Source organism: Lutjanus erythropterus, chromosome 6 (assembly GCF_056507025.1).
Source record: "Lutjanus erythropterus isolate fLutEry1 chromosome 6, fLutEry1.hap2, whole genome shotgun sequence".
NCBI classification, from domain to species: domain Eukaryota; kingdom Metazoa; phylum Chordata; class Actinopteri; order Lutjaniformes; family Lutjanidae; genus Lutjanus; species Lutjanus erythropterus.
The window spans coordinates 33926533-33950082 of NC_139322.1; the positions used below are offsets into that span (position 1 = coordinate 33926533).

The 23550-nt window shown below is 38.2% G+C and overlaps 1 protein-coding gene across 1 annotated transcript; it reads right to left on the reverse strand.

The window, feature by feature from the left end:
• Window positions 1-5780: 5780 nt before the first annotated feature.
• On the reverse strand, window positions 5781-22417 carry LOC146325620 (protein-glutamine gamma-glutamyltransferase 2-like). Its single transcript, XM_084719877.1, has 13 exons — window positions 22342-22417; window positions 21535-21729; window positions 20110-20346; window positions 19897-20015; window positions 18644-18772; window positions 18368-18545; window positions 17277-17412; window positions 16908-17011; window positions 16031-16290; window positions 11284-11527; window positions 10537-10697; window positions 8416-8555; window positions 5781-5937 (listed from the first exon to the last, which is right to left on the reverse strand). Exons 1-13 carry the CDS (start codon window positions 22415-22417, stop codon window positions 5784-5786), a joined length of 2133 nt encoding a protein of 710 aa, XP_084576003.1. The 3' UTR covers window positions 5781-5783.
• Between the last annotated feature and the right edge of the window lie 1133 nt (window positions 22418-23550).

Genomic DNA, 23550 nt, shown 5'->3' on the forward strand with positions numbered 1-23550 from the left:
CGTGGGTAGTCTCCAATACCAAGCAAAAGCAATGACAAATGGAGGAGGGAAGACAATAAGGGAGCCATGATAAATAAAAATATAAGAGGACAGAGGATGCAGGGTTGAAAACAGGAGCAGGGAGACAGTGATGAAGGAAAAAGAGGAAACAGGAGGCAAGAAGGGAAAGAAGGAAGGGATTAAGAGAGGGAGGATGGAAAGCAAAGGAAGGAGGGATGTGCAGAGGAAGAAAAAGTGATCAAGATTAAGGAGGGAAGAGGTAATGAAGAGCAGCTGGATGGGAGGGATGAAAATCAGTGGAGTCAAAAAGGAGGCAGGGAGGGAGGTGGAGGGGGAGAATGGAGGGAGGGAAGACAAAGGAGAGAGGAAAGAGGGATGAAAAGAGGAGATGACTGGCACAGAGGAGGAAGGAAGCAGAGGAAGAGTGAAGGAGAAGAACAAAGTAAGCAAGAAGTGCTATCAACATCGAGAAGCCAAGAGGGAGAGATGGATGAAGAACAGGATGGTTGAAAAGAGCGAGGGATGAAGGGAGGGAGGCCGTGACGGGGAGCCATTAATAATTTATGATAGCCTCAGCTTTTCAAAGCAGCCCAGCGGTCCCGCTCCCTGCTTTCCCCTGACGTTTAATTTGTCTGAAAATCAGCGAGCGTGGAGTCTGATTATCGTCTCCGTCTGCCAATGCCTCTGCCTCAATCTCCCTGACACTGAGGTGAGATCACAAGCTGTTCGGTACACACATGTCAGCCCAGAATCCTTTAGGTGAAAACAATCCCTGTCTATAAGCTGCTTCTGTACAGACACAAATTATCTCTGTGTAAAGCATCTTTGAACCTCTCGCAGCTACCTTGAATTAAATGCCCAGATACAGACTTTAGATCTTCTATATTATTCCATTTATAAGCCTGTTATACTGCCAGGGAAAGTGCAGGACTTGCAGTAAAGTACCCTCGTCCGAGCTCACTCAGTATAGTTTTACAGGCTATCTGGTGGGCCTGCTTCTGAATGGTTGAAGGAATTGCTTGGTCTCTTGCAGTAAACCAAGGAAACTAAAAACGAAAGAAAAGAAAATATCATTACACCATAAACCATCATGCTATGCTTGGTGCCAGACTTTGGTGCCAGTTCTGTTGAAGCCTAGAGGAGAAGCATGGAGAAGCACACTGAAGCCCAACACGTCCACAGTATGACCTTGAAGAAATGACTCTACCAAATGAAATAACACAGTTCTGTCAGATTTTTCCAATTGTGTGCATATGTTCATTTGTTGTTGTTCTCTAGACAGTATCCAAAGATGATTAGGCATCCTTTACGTCCTCCGCAATGGAATTTACCCAGACCTGGAATAATATGACCAGACTTTAAAATAATACAAAGTTGTTACAAGAAAGACTGACAAATCCAAACATGAAGATGGGATACACAAAGTGCAGTTCTCCTTTCACTATTCATGTTGGAAATGAATGAATAACCTTACATTTTACAGGGAATGTAACATTAAGTTTAAGTTTGCAGTACAATATGTAGAGAACACAGCATTTTATAGCCGTACACATTGCTGTAATAATTACATAATACACACAAAATACCATAGCAACATAGCTTCATGTGCTTTGTTTTGTCATGTTTCCATTCCTTCAAACTGCCTGATTGTTTTTTTCTGTTCCCTGTGTTACATAACATTGTATTAAATATTTCCAGGTCTTTCATTTGTGCTCACCTGAAGCTGCTAAGTTAGCAGCATGGCTAATGTTAGCGGCATTAGCCTCATGACTGCAAAACAGCAAACAAACTTACACCTTGTGGTAGGTCTAAAAATGAAGGCAAAATGAAGGCGTGGCCAGGTGCATGTCGTATCTTGTCAACGGCACATTGAAGTTGAAACCACCTGCGCCTTTGTCCAGCTAAAACCTCATTAAAGCCCAAAGCCTGCAGCACACTGCAGTATGTCCATGTTTGTTTCCACAGAAGATTGTGGCTGAGTAAAGTGTCTTAAACAGCGATACCCCTGCGCCCAGGCACAAGACGGCAAAGGTGGATTTGGACACTCCTTGAATAAATTAAAACTACTTCACTGTGTACTTTGAACTTGAACTTTAGATCAGCACATGACAGGGCCCATAAACTACGTAAAAGAAGTGGATGTGGACACGATGATGTCACCCATCGCTTTGTAGACTGCAAGTTTGGCATTATAGCCATCACAATCTTGTGTTTTTGGAGTCAGAGGTGACCATATTTGGACGAGAGGGCGGAGCTGTGAAGGCTGTCATAGCGACTTGTCAATCACAAGGTAGCCAGCCACTAAAGCATATTCTGCTTTATCATCTATTTTAATCTAAATGGGACCTTAATTTACAAAGTGACTGTCATGCTGTATGGAAGAAGACTTGAAACTAGTGACTGAATAATTAGAAAAAATGTTTACTGAGGTAGTAAATCAATAAGTAGGGTCATTTTCTCATAGACAATCAGACTATGAGAATAAGAATATGAGGAGTCGTCCCCTGGTGGCCATGAAAGAGAATGCAGGTTCAAAGCACTTTACCTTTCAGACCTTTTGTCTACACTTTTTTCAATGATAACTGCATTTTTAAAACATTGTTCCCATTTAACAAATTACAGATGATTGATGAAGTCAACTCTGTGTAAAGCAAAAGAAGGAGGTTTTGTGCAGAGAGAAATTCTGAGAGTAAATCTTGTGAAATTTTGTCGTTGCATTGTGTCCCCTCAGTCACCAGCAGTTTCTCTGACAGCACATACAGGATTAAAACAGGCCAAAAAGAACGTGCATGCTTAGTTCATCATTGCATGAAAGATAAAGGAAAACTTAATAAAATTGATGCTAAATTGAGATTAAACCTTTAATTCCCCCATTATGATCACAGAAGCCAGGCACAGTCAAATGAAAAGTGATGATAAAACCAGAGAGGAAACATGAAACTACAAAAACAGAGTAATGTTTTATTTTCTTCACCTCATTAATTCAACAGTTTCAGAGTGAATTTTAGAGAGAAAAATCAGACACAAACATAGAAGTGCACACTCCAATGCTGCCATCTAGTGGTGAAATTCAGTTACAGCAATGCAGCACAAGCCAGCTTAAGCTGTAAAGGGGCAATCCACCAAATTTACACAGCAAAATCAATTAACAAACTATGTGAAGCCTGTGAAACAGTTACATAACTTCTTCTCCATCTCTGTAGAAACTTTATAAAGTCACAATTAATTACAATTAATTAATCTTAATTAACAGTAAATTATGGCACCACTTGGGTTTAGACCAGGGGTATTCAACTAAAATTCAAAGAGGTCCAGTTAGAGAAATTTCCTAAAGCAAAGGTCCAGAACATCATAATGTCTCACTTGTGTTATGAGAGTGATATATACTGAAGTAGTGTAGTAGTTGTATCAACGTCTACATCAGGGGTGTCAAACTCATGTTGTTTCAGGAGCCACATACAGCCCAATTTGATCTCAAGTGGGCCGGACCAGTAAAATTAAAGCATAATTAATAATAATAATTATTATTATTCTGGCAATTAATCGAGTAATCAGATAAGAAATATATAAGACTTTATTTGATTTACTTATTTTTAAGCATTTCAAATGTTTATTTTTAATTAAAACCTACTTTTTAAAAAAATCCATACTTGAAGTGGGCTCTTTGAAATGTGAGTATTTCGTATATTATACTGAAAATATCAGTTCATCCAGTTAATTACTTCCTTTGATTAAAAAATAATAAATAAATAAATAAAAAATGTGGCAGATCCACTGCTGCTACATGTCAGGGGGAATGTAAGTAGTGGAGCGAGGTTTATACATTTTGGCCTGGGAGTGGCACCAGTAGAAAGATCATGTGGTCCCTACAGGGTCAGGGTTTTAAACACATGGATGGGAATGAAACTCTCTCAGGTGAATCACTGTACAAACAAAAAGCAACTGCACTGAAATAATTCAGGTTCATCTAAGAAAATCCACAGGTACACGACTGTGCACATTAAAAACATTAGAAGCTAATTCAACTACAAATCTAGGATTTTTGAAGTATCTCAGCCTTTGTTGCAGCAAACAAACTTCTCTGGCTTTCAGTCTTGTACGTTTGACAAGTTCACAGGTGTCAACTCAATAACCGTGCCGGCAGGGAGTCAAAGGTGACCGGGCATGTTGATGGATATTGATGGATGAGCTGCTTCTGACCTACTAGCTACATGTGACAAGTTCTGCTGATAAGGTAAGAATAACTGTGATAAATAATTGAGATTGAGATGCATATTCCAACTGCGCCATAAACATATCCGAAGAAAGCTCCTAAAAACTGTAAAATACAGACATATCCCACGTCTTAATCTGAAAATGAATATTAAAATGAATATGCCATATAACATTCATGACCACATAATAGTGGTATATTAGCATGCATGTAAAAGTAGCCATTGACACACACCTGATGTCACAACCGAACTAGGACTGAACCCAAATGCACGACTCTGGAGACGAGGTCAAATATACAATCTTTTAATAACAAAGTATCAAAGGAAAATCACTCAATCGAGGAAGATCACAAACTAACAAAAAACACTCTGATGAGGAAATATACTATAAACACAGAAGAAATCAAAATCACTCTTTCGAGGAAAATAACAAGGCAAAGTATCAAAATAACATAAGGCAAAACAAAGTATCAAAGAATACAAAACCTGAATTGGCAAGAGTTGTGGAGTAAACAGACGTGGGTTCTCTGGCACACAAGACAAGACGAACTGGCACAGGACAAAGGGAAACACAGACTATATACCCACACACATGAGGTAATGGGAAACAGGTGGAAACAATCAGGGCAGGGCAGACAATCAGACCAGTGGGATCACACAAGGGGGAAGGAGCAAGTTACCTGAAACGAGAGGAGAGTTAGGTGTCAAAATAAAACAGGAAGCCACGAGACAACATAGACACAAGACAAAAACTAAACATAACTTATCCTGACTTCTTGGACATGACACCTGAGCCTGTTTGTGTCTGATGAAGGGCCCATACATAAAATACAAAGAGAAATTTGAAGAAAGGAGATGATAGTGTTGCATTGTATTCTTTACATAACAATTTTTCTGTCGTTATTACTGCCCTGCTGATGCATTTAAGAATGTTTATTGCAGCAGCAGAACACAGTTAGACTTTGGCGTCTAGTCTCCGACCTCATCACTCCTCGCAGATTATGTTAACATAGAGATATAGAGGAGTGATGAACACATATGTTGGACACCCTGTCGGAGCCTGCAGGTGGGTGCTGGGGTGGTGGTGGGGCTGAATGAACAGGCAGTGACGCTGCTGCAAGGCAGCTATGGCACTGGCGAGATGGGAGGTTTTAGCGGTTTAAATAGACCACCAGATTGGAAGGGTGCGTTTGGTATGTACTATAACGTGTGAGGCGTGTCACGTGTGATTGCGGTGCAGCTCGAGTTGACTCCCTGAACTAGCACGCAGGTGTTGTTACATTTAATTACATATTTTTGTGTATTGTTACGGCCGCAGGGCCTCAGTATCAAGTATTTAACAACTTTAGCTGTGTAATAAAAAAGTAGTAGTAAAGAGACTGCTTCTTTACACTTTTCTGAGAAATACAAATAATACATCAAAAATCAAAATACAGTAATTCAAGAATAAAAAAGCATACTTTTGCATGTATCTGCAAAGAAATGGATGTGTGCTGTTGGTCTAACACCACTCAAAAGGTTGAAGAGGTTGTTTCTTTTTGTTTTGGGAGGATGGACTCTTCAGCGTCATTAAGGCAGGATGGAGACTTTGTGGAAGCTCCTCGAAACGATGCTGGGGCTGTGGCTGTGTGAGAAAGAGGCCATCAGCAGTTTAGTGCCCGGTGAAGTGGCCATGATGGACACCGTCTTCTCTATTTTGTCGCCCGGCTGCAGGAGAACCAATCTGAGAGAGAGGGAAGAGAAATGTAATCTTTCCAAATTGCGGCTCTCATAAAATATCTCCTGAGCAGCCCTGAAACAGTCTGGAGATCCATTCTTTTGCCAAAGAGCTGACAATGATATTGGACAATGAATGAAATGGGCAATTAGCTTGATATTTATGTTCCACAGCAGAAAATATATCTGTGTGTGTGTGTGTGTGTGTGTGTGTGTGTGTGTGTGTGTGTGTGTGTGTGTGTGTGTGTGTGTGTGTGTGGGTGATGAGTGCTGATTAATACCACCAATTATTCAACAAATCCATGTCCAGGTACAGAGATTTTTCTGGCTCCTAGACCTCACGTTCTGCCCTTTCCCAGGCCAAAGAAGCAAATGCCAAAGTACTTTCATTGTTCCAGTATTTAGCATGATGATGTATTACCTCTTAACTAGATGGCTCTGCTGAATTTCTTCTCTAATTAGCTAGCTTACCCGTCTCTGGGGTGAAACTTTTGATTCATTGTCTGTGCCAATAAAAAGCCACCGTGTCTCCAGGGGACTGAAATAAGGGGCAAATACTGAAGCAGGAAAAGAAGGAGTAAAAAAAACCAAAAAACTTTCATTAACAAAGTTTGTAAAAGCCATAAAAGAAGTAAAGGAGGGCAGGAACAGAGGAAATTGGATTACATCTTAAAACTGCAAACAAGGAAACCGCAAAATGTAAATATGGAATATTGACTGCAGACAAAATGTTTAATGTTTAAGCTCTGCTAACAGGAGTCACAACAAGACAACACGTCCTTCAACACTGATTAAAGACAGAGGAATCAAGCTCTTTAGAGGAGACTGGGGACAGTTGTAACATATTTAACACTTTCCTTCATAACTCAATTGTACACCAATAATCTTTTGATGCTAATTAATAACACAACTGATATATTTTCATTAAGAAATACAAGACTATAATGTTAAATTAAATGCAAAAAGTCTATTAGTCAAATGTCTGCGTCAAAAAGAGTATTACAGTCGCACTGTTCGAGCTGTCCGATGGGGCAGATGGGGGGTTGGACTCAACTGTAACACTGAAAAAACAAATCATATTAACCCACTGTATCTCAAATAAAAATGAACCTGAAATTAATCACATTATTGCGGCAGTATCTGATAGTATTACTTAAGATTTTTCAAATTATTTTAGATGTCAGGCATCATATGCATTCAAAGCAAAGCTACTGTAGTGGTAACTAGATTATAAATTCCAGTGCAGTGTTAAGTGTCATCACTCTAGCTTGTTTGTGATTGGGCAAATAAAGCGTGTTACACTTGCCCCCTGTTAAAACTGCCCCTAGTCTCCCGTATGAAAATAAATACAATACTAAGAACATGACACACTCTCAGACCAAAACAAAATTAAATATTTACATGTGGAAAAACACACATTTTCTAACTTGCACACAGAGCGAAGGTGCAGATTAATGTTTCAGTATAAGTAAAGCAAAGTTAAACATGCTGCAACTATAAGGCGACCACTGTAGAGAGCAGTGGATTAGGTTTGTTTGAAATGAACAGTAACGTTACAATAATATAATATACAATAATGCAAATTACAGTTTAAGGAGGGATACCTTGAGGTCAGCTGAAGATTTAAGAAGCTGGTCATGGGTTATAATGGTATATATTTTAAGGAACAGACACTGTTCTGAAAAATGTGTTTGGAATATTTGAAATTACCCACAGAATGGTTGTGATGAAATATTAAAAAATGACAGTGCATGTCACAGCCAGAGAGACACAATGCACATGAATCTGATTTTTCTGATGCACTCATCATTACTTTCAATTATGAAGTTATTTTCACTTTTCTTTTTCTTATAAATTCTGTGATTTAGTCATCTGTAGAAGTAGTTTACTCTGCCCACAAAGTTATGCAGCCACGTTCAGTTGTAACAACTTTATGTTCCCACTGCTGCAACAACATACCTGACAGCATTCCCAGACCACATTCCTCAGACACTTCAACCACAAACCGATCTTTCCTTCTCACCTCAAACGAGGAAGACATGCATGACATGACCAGAATGTGATCGCAGGATGGACGGTATTTTTTTTTTTTTTTTTTTTAAGAACACCTCTGTTATCTTAACGAGCCACGCAGGCAACAACCAGAAATATCAAAAAAAAAAAAAAAAAAATGTTTAGGTAGTTTCACTTCCTGAGCTTGAATGAGTTTGTTTGAGTTGCTCTTTGGAAAATCACAAAAAACTCCAATGAACTCAACTAAAGTTATAAATTAAAACAATTAAAATGCCTTTATTGTCATATCATGTCCTGAAAAAATGTCCTTATGTGGTTTGTTTGTTTTAAGCTCTAGTGTTACCATTCTGTGACCAAGAAGGAATTTTAATGGTTTTAAAACAAAATGCCTTGGAGTTTTGTGTAACCAGAAATATCTCTTTAAAATGATGATTTATTGTCTGTCTTTCAGTCCAACTATAAACAGACTTACCCGGCTACTTGTTTGCCCTGTAACAAGCCAGATCCCTCTACAGTCAGCACAGCTTCACTCAAAGTTTTGGTAAATGTGTTGACGAAGGACACGTGGACAGTGTACTCCTTCTTCATCTGGATGCTGTCCCCTCCTTCGATCTGTGGAAACACCATAGTTACAGTTACCCATGGTTGAAAATGCTAACAGTTGATTAATCATTGATAATTTACGAGATACAAAACAAGTTTTTTCCCCTTATTTTCTTTTTTTCTTCTTCTTTCTATTCTTACTGGCAATTAATTGATTAATTACTGATCAGTAACTTCCTTACTCCAAACATGAGCTGCTGCAGCATTTTGTTTTGTTTTTCATCCATATGTTCAGGTTTTCATTGGTCCATCTGCGATCAAATCACCTTACTGGCTACTAAAATGCAGATGCAAGGTTTGGATATTAATTCAAATTGTACTCAGTACTCAACTATGATTTTAAAAGTAACTAAGTAGATTATATTGTGTAATGCATACTTAAAGTAAAAGTACAGATTTGAAAATGTACTCATAAAAGCATCAAGAAAAAAGTATCAAGAAAAAAAAACTACTTATAATCACAGTAATTTGAGTGGTTGTAATTAGTTGCACCAGCATAATGGCTAGTCATTGTTCAAATTTTACCAGCCACTCATTAGCATTGTTTTTGGGCTGGTGAGTGAAGCAAATGTACCAGGACACTTGGATATTTTACCAGCATTTGGATGGTGGCTGGTACCCCTCTGTAGTAATGTATGCAGATGACTCAATTCTGTTCAACAACATTAATAAGACTGACTCTATATGCTGAGCTGCATACCACTAAATGGATGAGAATGAGCAGTTTAGTACTGAACATTGTCAAAACTAAATGTATTGTTTTTGCAGGAAATTTCTTACTAAAACCACTCCTCTCAACCTGTCTATAGATGAAATATCAGTTGTCACAAAGACCATATTGTTGGGTGTTAAACTGCATAATTTACTGCCTTAATTTAAGATTGGTCATATTGTTTCCATGACGAAAATGTGCATTGCAGTTTCTTCTGTTGTAATTTCTCTGTCACACAGTACTGCCCAGACATTTGACATTAGCTGCTGAGAAGCATTTAGGAAATAATCACGCTGCACAGAACAGAGCAGCGATATTTTATTTGTTCTCTTCATTTTCCATTCAATGCATGTACGTGTGAGATGTGTCGATGATTATCATAGCTAAATGTAGAGGATGAATTCATGTAGTCATCTGTTACTTATGCAACTTGTCATATTATGAATAAGTTCTTGTCATGAAGACAGTTTGATATATGTCAAGTGAGCACTGGCCATCTTATTAGTGGCATTTTCACATGCATGATGAGAACTGTTCTCTATAAAGTTTCCTTTGGCTGGAATTTGCTCCTTTGTTAGTTTCAAAACTAGAAGTCACAAAAGTTTACAAATTTCACACATTTTTCAGTTATTGCTGTTTGGACCTGGTTTGATTTCCCATTTTCTTTTGGTTTCCTCTGTTGTGTGTTTTCATTGCACACTCCTGTTATCTACCTTTTCATATGTAGAAAATAATTTCACTGATCCAACTTGTTTTGCCTTTTCTTTTGACAGTGTTAGATTTTAAGTTGTAGTTTGTTTTTACTGATGCTGCTTTTGTGTGGAACCCTGGAAGATGAGCAAACATTTTGTGGAGGCTAAAGGGATCGAAATAAAGAATAAAGAAAAATTATTTTACCCTCAGACCATTTTTAGTGTACAACATTAACCTCCAAGACTGTGAGACTGTGTGATGATGGAAATAAACTGTCACACATGGCAAATTTTGTGTGTATAATGATGTATTATAAATATGATATTATTTAGTGAGTGTGAAAGGTTCTAACATCTAGGTCACCAAGCATGGATGCACAGAGGTGGGGGGGGGGTGATGCTGAATATGAAGTTTGATATGAAGTTCTGTCTGTACTCATTAAAATAATAACTTCATATTGTCATGTCCAACTGACACCCACAAAAGAGATCAAAGTGAACAAAGACGAAAAAGAAAGAGAAGGGAAGACAACACTGCATCATTTATTTATGAGCTGAAGAGTAGGGATGCTGGATGCTGCTTTACCTCTATGGTGATCTCTGGTGAGCTCATCCTGAACTCCTGCGCAGCCAGGACTCTTTCCTTTGTCCTCACGTCCTTCACCACTACCGCCACGTTCACAATGTCGTCAGCTGCCACCACTGACTCATACTCAGAGAGAGGGATGGTGTGGCAGAGCTTCAACACTGCAGAGAACGTAAAGGATGTGGAAAAATTAACATGAAAGAAACCAATCAAATAGAAATTACAAATAATCTTTAGTGTTTGTTTTACTATTACTTATTACAATATTTTTTGCAGAATTCTGCTTTCTTTTCATCATGAAAAAGAATTAATAAAAATATTTTTAAGTTGGATTTTTTTGAGTTTGAAATGACCATAAAATATTTATGATCAACTCATAAAAATAATCATGACTAAACCCAAGCCATGGCATTTAAATGACTTATTCTTAATTTTTCCATATCATGTATCTTGTCGTTGACACGATTAATCTCATGTGTTGATCAGAGTTGTGATTAAAGTTGTTGTGGGCCTCAGAAGATTTCCAGATTACACATTTGCCTTTGGCATTCTTAAGTTTGGGAATGGCTGCTCTATTGTTTGATTCTGTTGCTCTAATGTTGGAGCAATCTTCAATACAAGAATCGCCTTCTGGAGTAATAAAGTTCTATCTTATCCATTCAATTCATCAAACAGTAATATAATTGCACCCAAGCCAATTGTACAAAAAATGTAATTTGAAAAATGTATTGAAAGAATACTCCTCACCTTCATTCGACTGTATGTGCACTTCTTTGTGTGATTTCCAGAAGCTCTCCTGCGGGTCACTGTCGTACTCCTTCAGCTGAGCGTTGACGTGCTCCATGAGGATTCTGGGGCTGCTTGACTGGTTTGTGACCATCACACACATGACGATGCTGTTGCCCACTGATGGCACCCCATCTATGTTCAGGGACACGTCCAGACCAGGTGACTTCGCTTCTGGAGCTGAAAGGAAGAGATGTGAGCGTTGCTAAAAATAAGTACCAGACAAACCAGTGAGGAAAATATTCCATTGGTAACACTTTATGATACTGTACCCAACATTGCAATCTTAAAGGGACAGTTCACCCCAAAACCAAAAATACAAATTTTCCCCCCCATATTTTTATCCATATAGATTTTTTTGGTGTGAGTTGCATAGTAGAGATGTCTGCCTTCTATCAAGCCAAATGAGACTAAATGGCACTTGGTTTGTGGTACTCAAAGCACCATAAAACAAAAGCTCAAGATCATTGTCACTTTCAACTGCATGAAATTCTGTGGTCACCACAACTACTTTGAAGCATGTTACATTTGACATCTAACCTCCCCATAGAGACACATTGTGTAAAATTTAAAGGCATCTAGTGGTGAACTTGCAAACAGCAAACACCTCACCTCACCCTCCCATTCCAAGTGTGTAGGAGAACCCACAGTGGCCTTAAACTTGTTCTGGGCTACTGTAGAAACATGGCAACGCAACATGGTGGCCTCCGTGGAAGAGAGGTATAAATGCTGAGTGTTTCATTCCATTTCTGTCATATCCTTTCAACAAATCCCCATAAATCTCACACACTTACAGGAACAATATGTAGCAATTGGATATGCAAAAATGAGCACAGCAGTCCAAATAGTGAGATGGAGCCATATATGGTATATTAAATAGGTTGAAATCCTATACAATATACGACCTATGGTTGAAGTGAGTTGTTTCCTCTGCCCCCTCCTCCCCATACTCAGGTAAGCTCAGGCAGGCTGCAGGAGCTTCACAGGAATGCAAGACGCATGCAACATCATAAACTGACAAGAGAAAGTAATGACAAGTCCTACACTGCAAGCTGATCAGCTGCTTATAACTTTCATTTGTTTTTCAATGTAAAGTTAAGCCTAACAAAATTCCACTGCTCTGTAAATTCACACTTTGAGATTTTTGGACTTTGAGTTAAGTGACTGCCTGTATCACTGCCTGCTGAACTCCATTAACATATTGTTCACTTACAACGCATAAAGATACACTAATTCATTTAGTGAACATTTGGCATTTATTTGAACTCCAATTAATATTATCTATTGCCATTATTACTACTGCTGCTACATTTGCCATGGACTGTTTTTGCACTAAAAAACCCTTACATCTACTATCATTGATGACTACCTTGCACATGCAATTTTGCACACACCTGCTGCTATTTTTACCATTTAATATTCATTACTGCTGCTACAATTTGCCATGGACTGTCCTTGCACCAAAAAACCTTAATTCCTACCAACTACAACCGGAGGAGCTACCTCACAACACAGTACTTCTCAAATGCACACTGTGAAACACCTTACTGTACTTAAGTCTTGTCTTGTCTGGTTACATCTTGTTATGTTAGTAACACTAGCTATGGGATAAGCCCTAAGCTACTTACAACTTATTTATTTTAATACTACCCTAGTGTTTAGGATTTGTCTTGTTGTCTTGTTGTGCATCTGCACTTTACTGTTGTCTTTGTCTACGCTTGGGACAGCGAGAAACGTAATTTCAGTTCCTTTGTATGTCAAGCACATGTGAATAAATTGACAAATAAAGCTGACTTTGACTTTGACTTTGATTAAATAGCCATATGAAAGTCTATTATTCCGGCCCAAAATAGAAATTTCAAAGGGGGACACAATAGCTGCTGAGTCAGAGAAGTGAGTATTTCAACTCAACATGTTTTATTGAGCTCTCATGACATATAATGTTCATTATATTATTTATTACAGTAAATATATTACAGATTTCTCCTTTAAAGCATGTCATTATATATCAAATATTACTTGAATCGGGCTGTTTGTGTATATTTCCTGAACCTAATAATCAGTACAAGCTGCGTACATGCAGACTAACTCAAATGTTCCTGTCACATTGGAAAGCTGTGGTGTTAAATGACTTGCTTTGGTTGGACACATAACACATTTTGAATTGAAAACTAAAAATGCAAATCTTCACCATTGATAGAAGTTTGCCAGTCTAGGAGAAGTCAGTGGGGACATGTGTGACATGATGATTACTCGTAAATATAAGAAATTTAAAAGAAAAAATATTGAGGCTTTATTATTATGTGGGAAATAGTGGATGAATGGATAAGCGGCTGATTTTCAGACAATGTGAATAGACAGTCTAAAATGTTTTCATTCAAAGTTCCTCATTTGCACAGATAATATTACTATATTCCAGCAGTGGGTTAACATTAGTTGATTTAGAAAATGAAGGGACTTGAATTGGTTCATGGCACAAATAACAATTTTAAATCTTCAAGTCCAAGTGAAGTCACAAGTCTATGGAGGCATTGTAAAAATAAAGGCAATATGGTGTCTAAGCACATGCTTTGTGATAGTTTGAGTAGATTGGAAGCTTACCTGCGAAAGACTGACTATACATGGACTGCACACCAGAACTATAAACTGTAAAAATGAGAGAGATTTTCTCATGAAAGAAGTGAGAATATTAAATTGTCATGAAGAAGATAAAAGGATATCTTTCTGGAAGAGAACAAAACACTTGCTCAGCCTGACTACGTGCTCTGAGCTCATTCTTTGTGCACATAAAATGGTGCAGCTTCATTTGGAAATGCGCAACCTATTTCTTGTTTTTGAATTATTTAGTAACTAATATGTGGATAATAAAGAGGAAGGAATGTGAGGTCTCTGGAACATCTGACAAGCTTTATTGTAGGTTAAAAATGGAAAACAAAGACCACCAGCGGGTTTTGCATTTGTCCAATCACGTTCAAATTGATGTCTGAGTGATGGAAACAGCTGTTAATTATCTGTTGTGCAGCTTAGGCTACTTGAAATTAAATTGGCCTCCAAGAAATCTCTTCATGCCCATGTGAAAATTATTGGACGTGATAATTTGCATCAGAATGTCACCACATTAACTTTCTTTTTCTTTTTTTTAATTTTCTTCTCTTTTTTATTTTCTTCTCTTTCTTTGGCTTTTGTCAGTTTGTTCTGTCAACTTCTTGTCGAATCTTTTTGTACACTCAATCACACAACTTTCTCTTTTATGATGTGATTTGACAAATAACAATTTTAAATCTTCAAGTCAAAGTGAAGTCACAAGTCTATGGAGGCATTGTAAAAATAAAACCAATATGGTGTCTAAGCACATGCTTTGTGATAGTTTGAGTAGATAGGAAGCTTACCTTGTATAGCATTCATATTCATGGCCGGCTCAGACCGAGAAACTGTAAAAATGAGAGAGATTTTCTCATGAAAGAAGTGAGAGTATTAAATTGTCATGAAGAAGATAAAAGGATATCTTTCTTTTCTTATGTTTTCACAGCATTCAAGCTGAAAGCTAACACTGCCACAGTGGGTGTAACTGCAGTGACTTCCACCTGCTGTAACATCATGTCCACACCCTCTATTACCCTTCACCTTTCTGGGCATGTCACCGCCATCCGTACATCAGGGCAATAATGTAAAGCCATTGGCAACATGTATTGTGTATGTGCTTGTGTGAGGCGAGACAAACAGAACAGGTACCAAAGAATGTAAAAACAGCGCCATACTACTACTAGAAGGGGAAAAAAGTCCACAGAGGACTTTTAAGTTGCAAAATACCTTCCATTTTAAGGTATTTGTGTGGGTGTTCTGCACAGAGTGCAGGGTGAAGATGCTACTAACCAAACGACCTGCATCTTGAGATGTCTGCTGGTTTCTGCCCTGAAAATGGACAGAAAACAAAAACTTAAACATACTGTAAGCTGAGAAAAAAGAGGGAGAGCACACTACTACTACTGTCTGTATGTTGTGTTTGCATCATGATGACTCCTCTCATTGCGCAAATTGGCAGCTTTTTTAAGGAGATACACTGTACTGTATCTAACCTGTTTTGTGAAAGGGACAGTTCACCCCACAATCAAAAATATAAATTTTTCCTCTAGTGCAGTGCTATTTATTCATCTGTACTGATTTGGTGTAAGTTGCAGAGTTAGGGAAATATTGACCATTGAGATTTCTACCTTATCTCAAACATAATGAGACTGAATGGCACAAGCCATGTGTTGCTTCAAGCACCAAAAACTACATTAGAAAAATTAAAAACCAGTGTCTCTTTACAGAAATCATGACCTAGTTTCTCAAAATAATTCACAGACCTTGTTGTGAGCAGTTTTGTCTTCAAACTACTTTTTTTCTGGAATAGAATCTACTGGAACTACTTTAGAACCTACTAGAACAACTTCCTTTCTAATAGAGAGAAAGTAGTTCCTACATGAAACTGCTCACCACAAGATCTATGAAATTTCTTAAGTAATGAGGTCATGATTTTTGGAAAGTGATGCTGGATTTGAATTTTTTTTTTCTTTTTTTTTTTTGGTGCTTAAAACAATACAGGACTTCTGTCATTTTGTCCCACTATATTGGAGAGAAGACAGATATCTCTAAATATGCTTTTTGGTTTTGGAGTGAACTGTCCCTTTAACTCTGTAAATCTCTCTCTATAGAAAGCCTCACACACAGTAGAGGACAGTGTCTCACTTTTCTTTCTCTTGTAAGTGTGAGTCAGGTTCTCTGGTCTGTCTGAGCCAATGCTCTTGGTGTAGATGAGCTGTCCCACAGACTCAGTGTCCACCATCCTCCCCACCACCAGTCCGTTGCGCACAATCAGCCGGACGATGTCGGCGTCAACAGAGGCATAGATGAACGAGGAGTCATAACGGGCACGGAGGCAATGTTGCTGGATGGCAACTACTGGACAAGGGCCACAGCAGAATATCCCTGCAGAGAATGATGTGTTTAGGTAGTTATCAGTCATATATAAGTCATATTATTCATTATTTTCCACCTTCTGTGACATTTACACAAGGAGACAGACCTTAATTATTCAGTTTTGATTCGGTATCTCCAGCAAGATTAATTGAAAAGGTAAATCAGGAAACTGGGTCACTTTACAGGTGCTTCAATTCAACAATAAAAATAAATATAACCATAGAGAAATTGTAAGAAATGAGAAAATAGCATGTAAAAATGTTCAATATATAACCAACAATTATTTAACAATAAGAATATACCAAATTAAAAAACAAAGTATGTAAAATATGTGCCTTATTAACAAGTAACAACAATACATATATATATATATATATATATATATATATAAAATAGAAAAGGGGAAATAGAAAAATAACAAAATAAGAATCATGTAATTAATATGTAATAAATATGTAAATAATTATGCTGTATGCATTGCACAGTTAAAATGAGAAATTAGTGATAAATTCTGGGTTATACAACATATCTGCTGACAGGAGTGAAATAAATCCATTAAGTTATTAAAAACTCATATCTGAATAAATGACAGCACCATGTGGAAGCCCACTTGTGGATGGACCCACCTGCACTCTTCTCCTGGGGCGTCGGGTCAACTACCTGCCAGCCGTCAAACCCTACGCCAAGGTCTGGCCTCGTCATCCAGCATTCCACCCACACATGAAAGTTCCTGCAAGAGGACACACACACACACACACACACACACACACACACACTCAACAAATGACTAAACACTACAAATATAACTAAGGTGTTGACAATGATCCACAGAAATGTAGGCCTCTACTTTTCTGTGGATTCATATGTTCATATAAAACTGTCATTAGTTTAATGTTAAAACAGGCAATGTTAAAATTTTAATACGGGTAATGTTAACAATATACTGAACTGTAAAAAAAAAAGTTTTCATCAATATGAGAGCAATAGACACCAACCAAACGCTGTCCTTTGAGAGGCTGAGCTTTTCCCCCAAGCTTGAGTAGTATTCTTCAATTGTCAAGTTGCCGTCTGTGTCATGGGCTGCGTTAAAAACTGTCACCACCCTGGAGGGAATCCCCAGCACTCTCATCACTGGAAGAAAAACATTAGCCTTAAAGTCACAAAAAAATCATGGAAAAAATGTTGATGATGATGTTTTTAAGTTCAGTTTGACAAAATTGTAAGAAAAAAAATCAACCAAACCTATAAAAAGGTTTATTACTTATTTTAATTTTTACAACAACACAGAGCCAGTCTGTATCATCATGGTCTATCAGCAGACACCAACAGTGGAAAGTGAGAAAATACAGTTGTTTGTAATGAAAGAAAACCATAGATCCCAACATGTAAGGAATAATGCACAGTGAGCAGGTCATTATTGCAAAATAAACCCAGTCAAGGTGATGTAGGACCCGTACATGAAGCGGAGGGGTCTTGAATCATCTTGAAGGGGTTAATTTAGCAATAATACGCTGTTCACTGTACATTATCCCTCTTATTAAATGGTTAGTGACCAAAAAAGTCAAGATTTGGACACAAAATATTCACTTAAAAAAATATTTTGGATTGTATTTCTGCTTTAGAGTCCATGATCAGAACTCTGTCCATAGCAACAGTGTCTTATTCATAGTAACCGTCTGCTATACAGAACGATTTAACAAAGCCAAGGCCTAAATTGTGATGTTAATGTTTCCTATTAATCAGATTAACAAAGACATTATTTAACCTCTGACAAAAAACTCAGTGATCTACTTTAAGTGCAAACTGCATATTTACGATTGTTAAGTCATCTGCAAAATAAGAATGACAGTGGATAATACATCACACTTGCACAATACAGATGAGTGATAAATGAAAAAAAAAACTATCTGGAACACTGTATGAAATTGAAACCTTGAGAACTATGAGTGCTTCTCTGTGTTACTGGCCAATAAATTTCGATGAGGTGTTGAGCAACTGCCTTGCTTTGGAAATGACTCAGTAACATTGAAATGTCTCCCATGGTTTCCATATAAATACACTCTTGTGTTGCAGTTTTTCAAAGTACCTGTGCAGAGGACACTTGCAAAGACCCAGCACTGCCCATAGCGCACGGGGCTGTAGTTGGACGAGATCCACTGGTGAAGGATATCAGCGCTGCCACTCCAGTCTGTGGGCCTGACACCATCTTTGTAGCTGCCCTGCCACTTCCCCATCAAAATACCCAGGTCATCGTTACAGTTCACCTTGAACAGGAAGGCAACATTAATGACCTTTACTTCTTTCTTTGCTGTGGAGAAAATCGTTCAATAAATTCCAGGCATGTTATCGATTGTTATCTCACCATAGCACAGACCACCCTGCTGATGTAGACGGGGTCTCCTCGTAGAACGTAGTCTTTGTTTTTGTCACTGAGGTGCTGCGGGCTGACCTGCAGGAGCTGCAGACATGCCTCTAGAACTCCAGGCTCATACTGCACACATGGAAACACAAGTGTAGCTGTGCTGATTTTTTTACCAGCCAATAATTGGTACAATCCCTCCCGTTCTGCCTGCACAACGCAAACTTGTCTTCTCCTGCAAGAGCCCGGATTTGAGGTTGGTCGTTACACTGATTCGTGGCTCCTGTGTAGACTTCTACCAAGGCTGTAGTCCTCTCTCTCCTTAGGATCTACACTTCCAGGTTTTGTTTTAGTAAAACATTTTGCTGCCTGCATCACTGACATACATTCCATCACTACTGACCCTGCACAAGCCATACTACTTTGTAAATAATCTGGTTATTTCTAATAAAATACTTAACTGACCTTTCCTGAATTTCACCCCTTTTTGCTCTACGCTTCAATAACAGCTGAGCAAGCTTAGTACCCGGCAGAACCTTAATCAGCTTCCTTCTTTCCTTTTGTGATAGACAGATATGCTATGTGCTAGGCTTGTCTTTGTCGAAAAGAAAGCCAGATTTTGAGGATGGTTAAAAGATGTTGCTAGGGGACCTGTAAAAGTGAAAAATACATAGTCACATTTTAAGTTAGCTAATATCAGCAAAACTCCAGCTAACTTATGATTGATGAAAATTAGCTAGCTACTTAGGTAGCATTTTTCTAACATTAGCTATCAAATGTAACTACCTAGGTCATTATTGATGTATATTAGCTAGCTAGTTTGATAGCTAATGTTACCAAAATGCTGAGTTAGCTAACAATTTATGTAGATTAGCTAGCTAGTTAGTGAACTTTTTGGTAATATTAGCTAACTTAAGATGTGACTTTATGTCACTTTCAGAGGCTCCTCAGCAACTTTTAAAGATCATGTAAAGCAACAATAAATGTGCGTTCTCAGTTTGTCACAACACAGAAATGTGTTGTCAACCACCAAGCCACATTTAAATGCTAAAAAAGTCACTGAGTATATAAAATGTTGTGTCAAAATTATGCAAAAATAGCATTTCTTTCTGCTTTAAAACACTGGGGGCATGTCCACTCTACTGTCCCTGTGTCAAACACCACTACGACCTGAAAATGACCTGAAACACGGACATTCTGCTTTTCTTTTCAACATAGATGAACCTAGCACTATACAACAGTAGAATGTCACATACCTGACCAAACGACCAGGGCCGCCTAGCAATGTTTTGATTGGTGCCCATGTACACCAACCCATAATCACTCTTGATGTACTCTTCTATTTGGGCATCCAGTGGCATGTAGGCTGGATCATCTGAAAAGCAAAAACAGTGGTATGGAACGACTTTTATAACAAGATAATAACAAAAACTGTGGATAATAACAGGAACCTAAATACATGGGCCCACCTTTCAGCCAAGGGTTGCAAAGCAGCACAAATGTTCCCGCTGTATAGCTCCTTCTTGTCTTCATGGTCTCTATGTGGACCATGAGGTGATACAAAGCCACCGAGGACAGAACAGGGGAGCAGATGTGGATGGTGACTGACTGAGGATGCATGTCCTCTGGGTAGACTTTGGCTGACCACTTGAGGGGGTTGGACCTCTCTTCAGGGAACTGGACTGGGACCCTCTCTGACATATCGCCTGTATAGTGAAGAAAAGTGGAGTTTGGAGTTTACTTAAAATGAGATTATCTTTTAAATGAAGAAATAACATCGCTTCCATCTTACAAAAGAAATGTTCAGTTTGGGAGCAATAATGTCTGATTTATTTGATCATGACTGTGTTTGAATTTAAAACTGCTCTAAATGCAAGCAATAACTTCGCTAGTTTCTAATTGGATATTTTTGTTACCATTACCAGTTGTCACCGCTCCCCTCCCTACCCCTGAATGAAAAAAAGTGAATGTGGGAGACAGGAGAAGAAGCTGTGGCTGCCAATGATATGCCAACCAAATCGTCTGTAATAAAATTTGGCTAACATACCTAAACCCTAAAGAGTTGATCTGCAAAACAGCATCCAAAAGAAAACACATAACACCAGGTAAATTCTGCAATGCAGCACTTACTGAGACAGCTGGGACCATCAAACTTATATCAGCATTTAGACAGGAAGCTTAAAGAAGGGTAAGCTAATGTGATACTAGCAAAGTCAGTTAGCTAAGTTTTGTTTTTTGCTGGTGACAAAAACAGGCCACATAAAGCTATGTAGTGTATGTTTAAATAGTTATGTTACTTCAACATTAAGGTAAGCGTTATTGTGGGCAGCTGGACTTGCTTAGGTTCTTAAAGATGAGGTGAAACATCTTCAAGAACCTAACCAAGTCCACCTGCCTATGATAACCCTTGGTCAATACCATGACTTGGATGACTGAGAATCTTCACAGACAACATTAATTGATGTTAGTTTTAATATAAACGTTATATGCTGCAGTACCATCCCCTCACCAGGGTGAGAGCACTGGAGATGTGACTCACTCTCATCCTGACTTGGTCTTGACTTGGTCTCAACTAAGTGAGTATGAGGCTGGAGTCAGGACTTTGTTACCCTAGCATAGCATAAACACTGGAAGTAGGGAATCAGTAGTATCAGTAATACCTCTATTGCAAAGTTTGCTAACAGTAGCTAAGATTTCCCCCTGAGCTACTGAGTAAGTCATAAAGTAAAATTTTCATTTGTCAGGGTAAGGCCGTTATTTTATCTTTGATAAATGACACGGTTGTGCTTTAAGGTGGGGTAAGCGATTCAGGAGACAGATACTAGAGTCTCACTATCTCCAGAATTGCTTACCCCACCTTTAAATGTGAGCAGATTTAATCTCATCTTTGGTACCTAGCCAAACCTCCAGGACCAGCATCTCAGTGTGAGGATTCCACGAACGGCTGTTGAAGAGCAGAGTGAGTTTGAACGGTTTCCCTCGTCGCACCACCAGCTGCTTTTTGCTGAGGCCCTCTGTCTTGTGGGAAATGTGGTTTTCATGAGCATGAAAGTTGAGCAGCCTCAGTCGGCAGCAGCCTTCGTCGGTGCCTGGGAACCAGATGATGTATTACGAAAAATACACTGATTCAAAGATTGGCGAAGAAACACCGTTTTCACTCACAGGACAAGTCACAAAGATCAGTCAAGAACTAGAGAATATAAAGACGTGTTAAGTTTTGGAGATGAAGGTCAATGAGGGTGACAGACAGTGGGTAAAAGAACTAAACTAATATTGGACTAAATATTTACTACTAACTCTGCTCGGCTGTTCCTTTTCACACGTTGAAAAGCTGCACTGTTTTGTCACATACCTTTGCTCAGACCATCCTCACATTCTGTCACATACTCTGCTTTGCAACCATGTTATTTGCATTCATGACTTTACAGCCTGTCTTTGTGAATTTATTAGCACCTCAGTGACTAAAATACTTACAAAGTCAAACATGTGTTTCAACCAAGTGGTAGTAAGAAGAAAAAAAAAGTCACTCATTTTAACTTGACTTGATTTGAGTTGAAATAATACTTCATTCATGGTCTGGGACAGTAAAAGTTTAAAAGTGTCTTGCCAGCCAGAAATGAAGTGAGTAAGTAATTAAAATTAAAAAAAGAAATTCCATTAACAATATGGAACAAAAAAGTAACTCAAAAGCATGCACACACCTTTCTCTGGAGAATTAAGAGTTTGAAGCATGAACTCACCACATATGTTTTTTACTGTCTGTTGCATGTAGTCCATTGTCTGACTGCAGGAGTTACAGGTGACTGAAGGAATGACAAACAGGCTACACCTTCCCACTGATAAATATCTCACTCTCCTGCCTTCTTTTCTTTTTTTTTTCTGTCTTCTGCTCCCATTGGTCAATGAAGTTAACAAGAAGTGATTGCAACTGCAAGTGGTGGTATCTCACCATACAGTTTACAATAATATACAGCACTGAGGGAGTTTAGATCATTTTTTCCCAAACTGGGGTCCAGGTCCCCCTCTGAGGGGCGCCAGAAATCATAAGGGGTCCCTAAAGACTTTGTCTTTTCTGAGAACCTCAAAGTCAGATTTGCACATGTCAACTAAAATCACATTTCAAGGTTCCTGCACCTTTTCCAAAATCGAATTGAAGCTCTCTTCAAGATTTTCAAGCTTTTCCAGCACTTAACCACTGTGGTAAATACCATATTTATGTAAAAAATTATTATTTTACCTCTTCATCGCATTAAATCAAATGTTATTGTGCTTTTCAAACCAATTCAAAATTATGTATTTTGTCAAATGGGGTGCAATTACTGCCATTTCTAGATTATTGGATAATTATCAATAAATATGTTTAATTGGCAAGGATTTCCAGCACCATTATGGACCCCGCAATTTATACAAAAGTCTGTGTTTGGGCTGGGGGGTCTCAGCTTTTCTTAGATACAAGTAGGGAGGGCTCCAAGGAAAGAAGTTTGGGAACCACTGCTTTAGATAACTCAGATTTGTGACTGGTAGTGTAACTGCACGTAATTAAAATGCAAAGTGGGATTTATTACAGTTACTGGGAAAAATCTGTTATTAAAGTACATTTACTAATTAAAATGTTGGCGATTACAAAGGGGTTACATCCAGATATTCTTTTCAGAGTGCCTGGCAGAGATGTGATCTCTACTAAGTAAACCCTTCTAGTATTTTCAAAGTGCTTTGTGATGAGGATATATAGTGTTTGAGTTGTTTTTCTAAATTAAGCCATTGTATACTGCATAAACTCCAATTACAAAATGTTCTACATTATAATGTGCTCATGTTCAGTTGTTGAATAACGAAATGTAAGCTTATTATGATGGCATGTTAAGTTTATGATTATAAATTTAAAGTGCTTTAATGCAGCATCTAAATGC

Bases quoted from the DNA above. Each gene is read 5' to 3' on its own strand.
- LOC146325620 (XM_084719877.1), bottom strand. From the start codon at position 22,417: ATGGACTACATGCAACAGACAGTAAAAAACATATGTGGTGAGTTCATG. The intron at 21,730-22,341 runs GTGTGTGCATGC...TCTGGTTCCCAG, and splicing joins TCTTAATTCTCCAGAGAAAG to GCACCGACGAAGGCTGCTGC. The intron at 5,938-8,415 runs GTAAGTCTGTTT...CCTCTCTCTCAG, and splicing joins CAGGGCAAACAAGTAGCCGG to ATTGGTTCTCCTGCAGCCGG.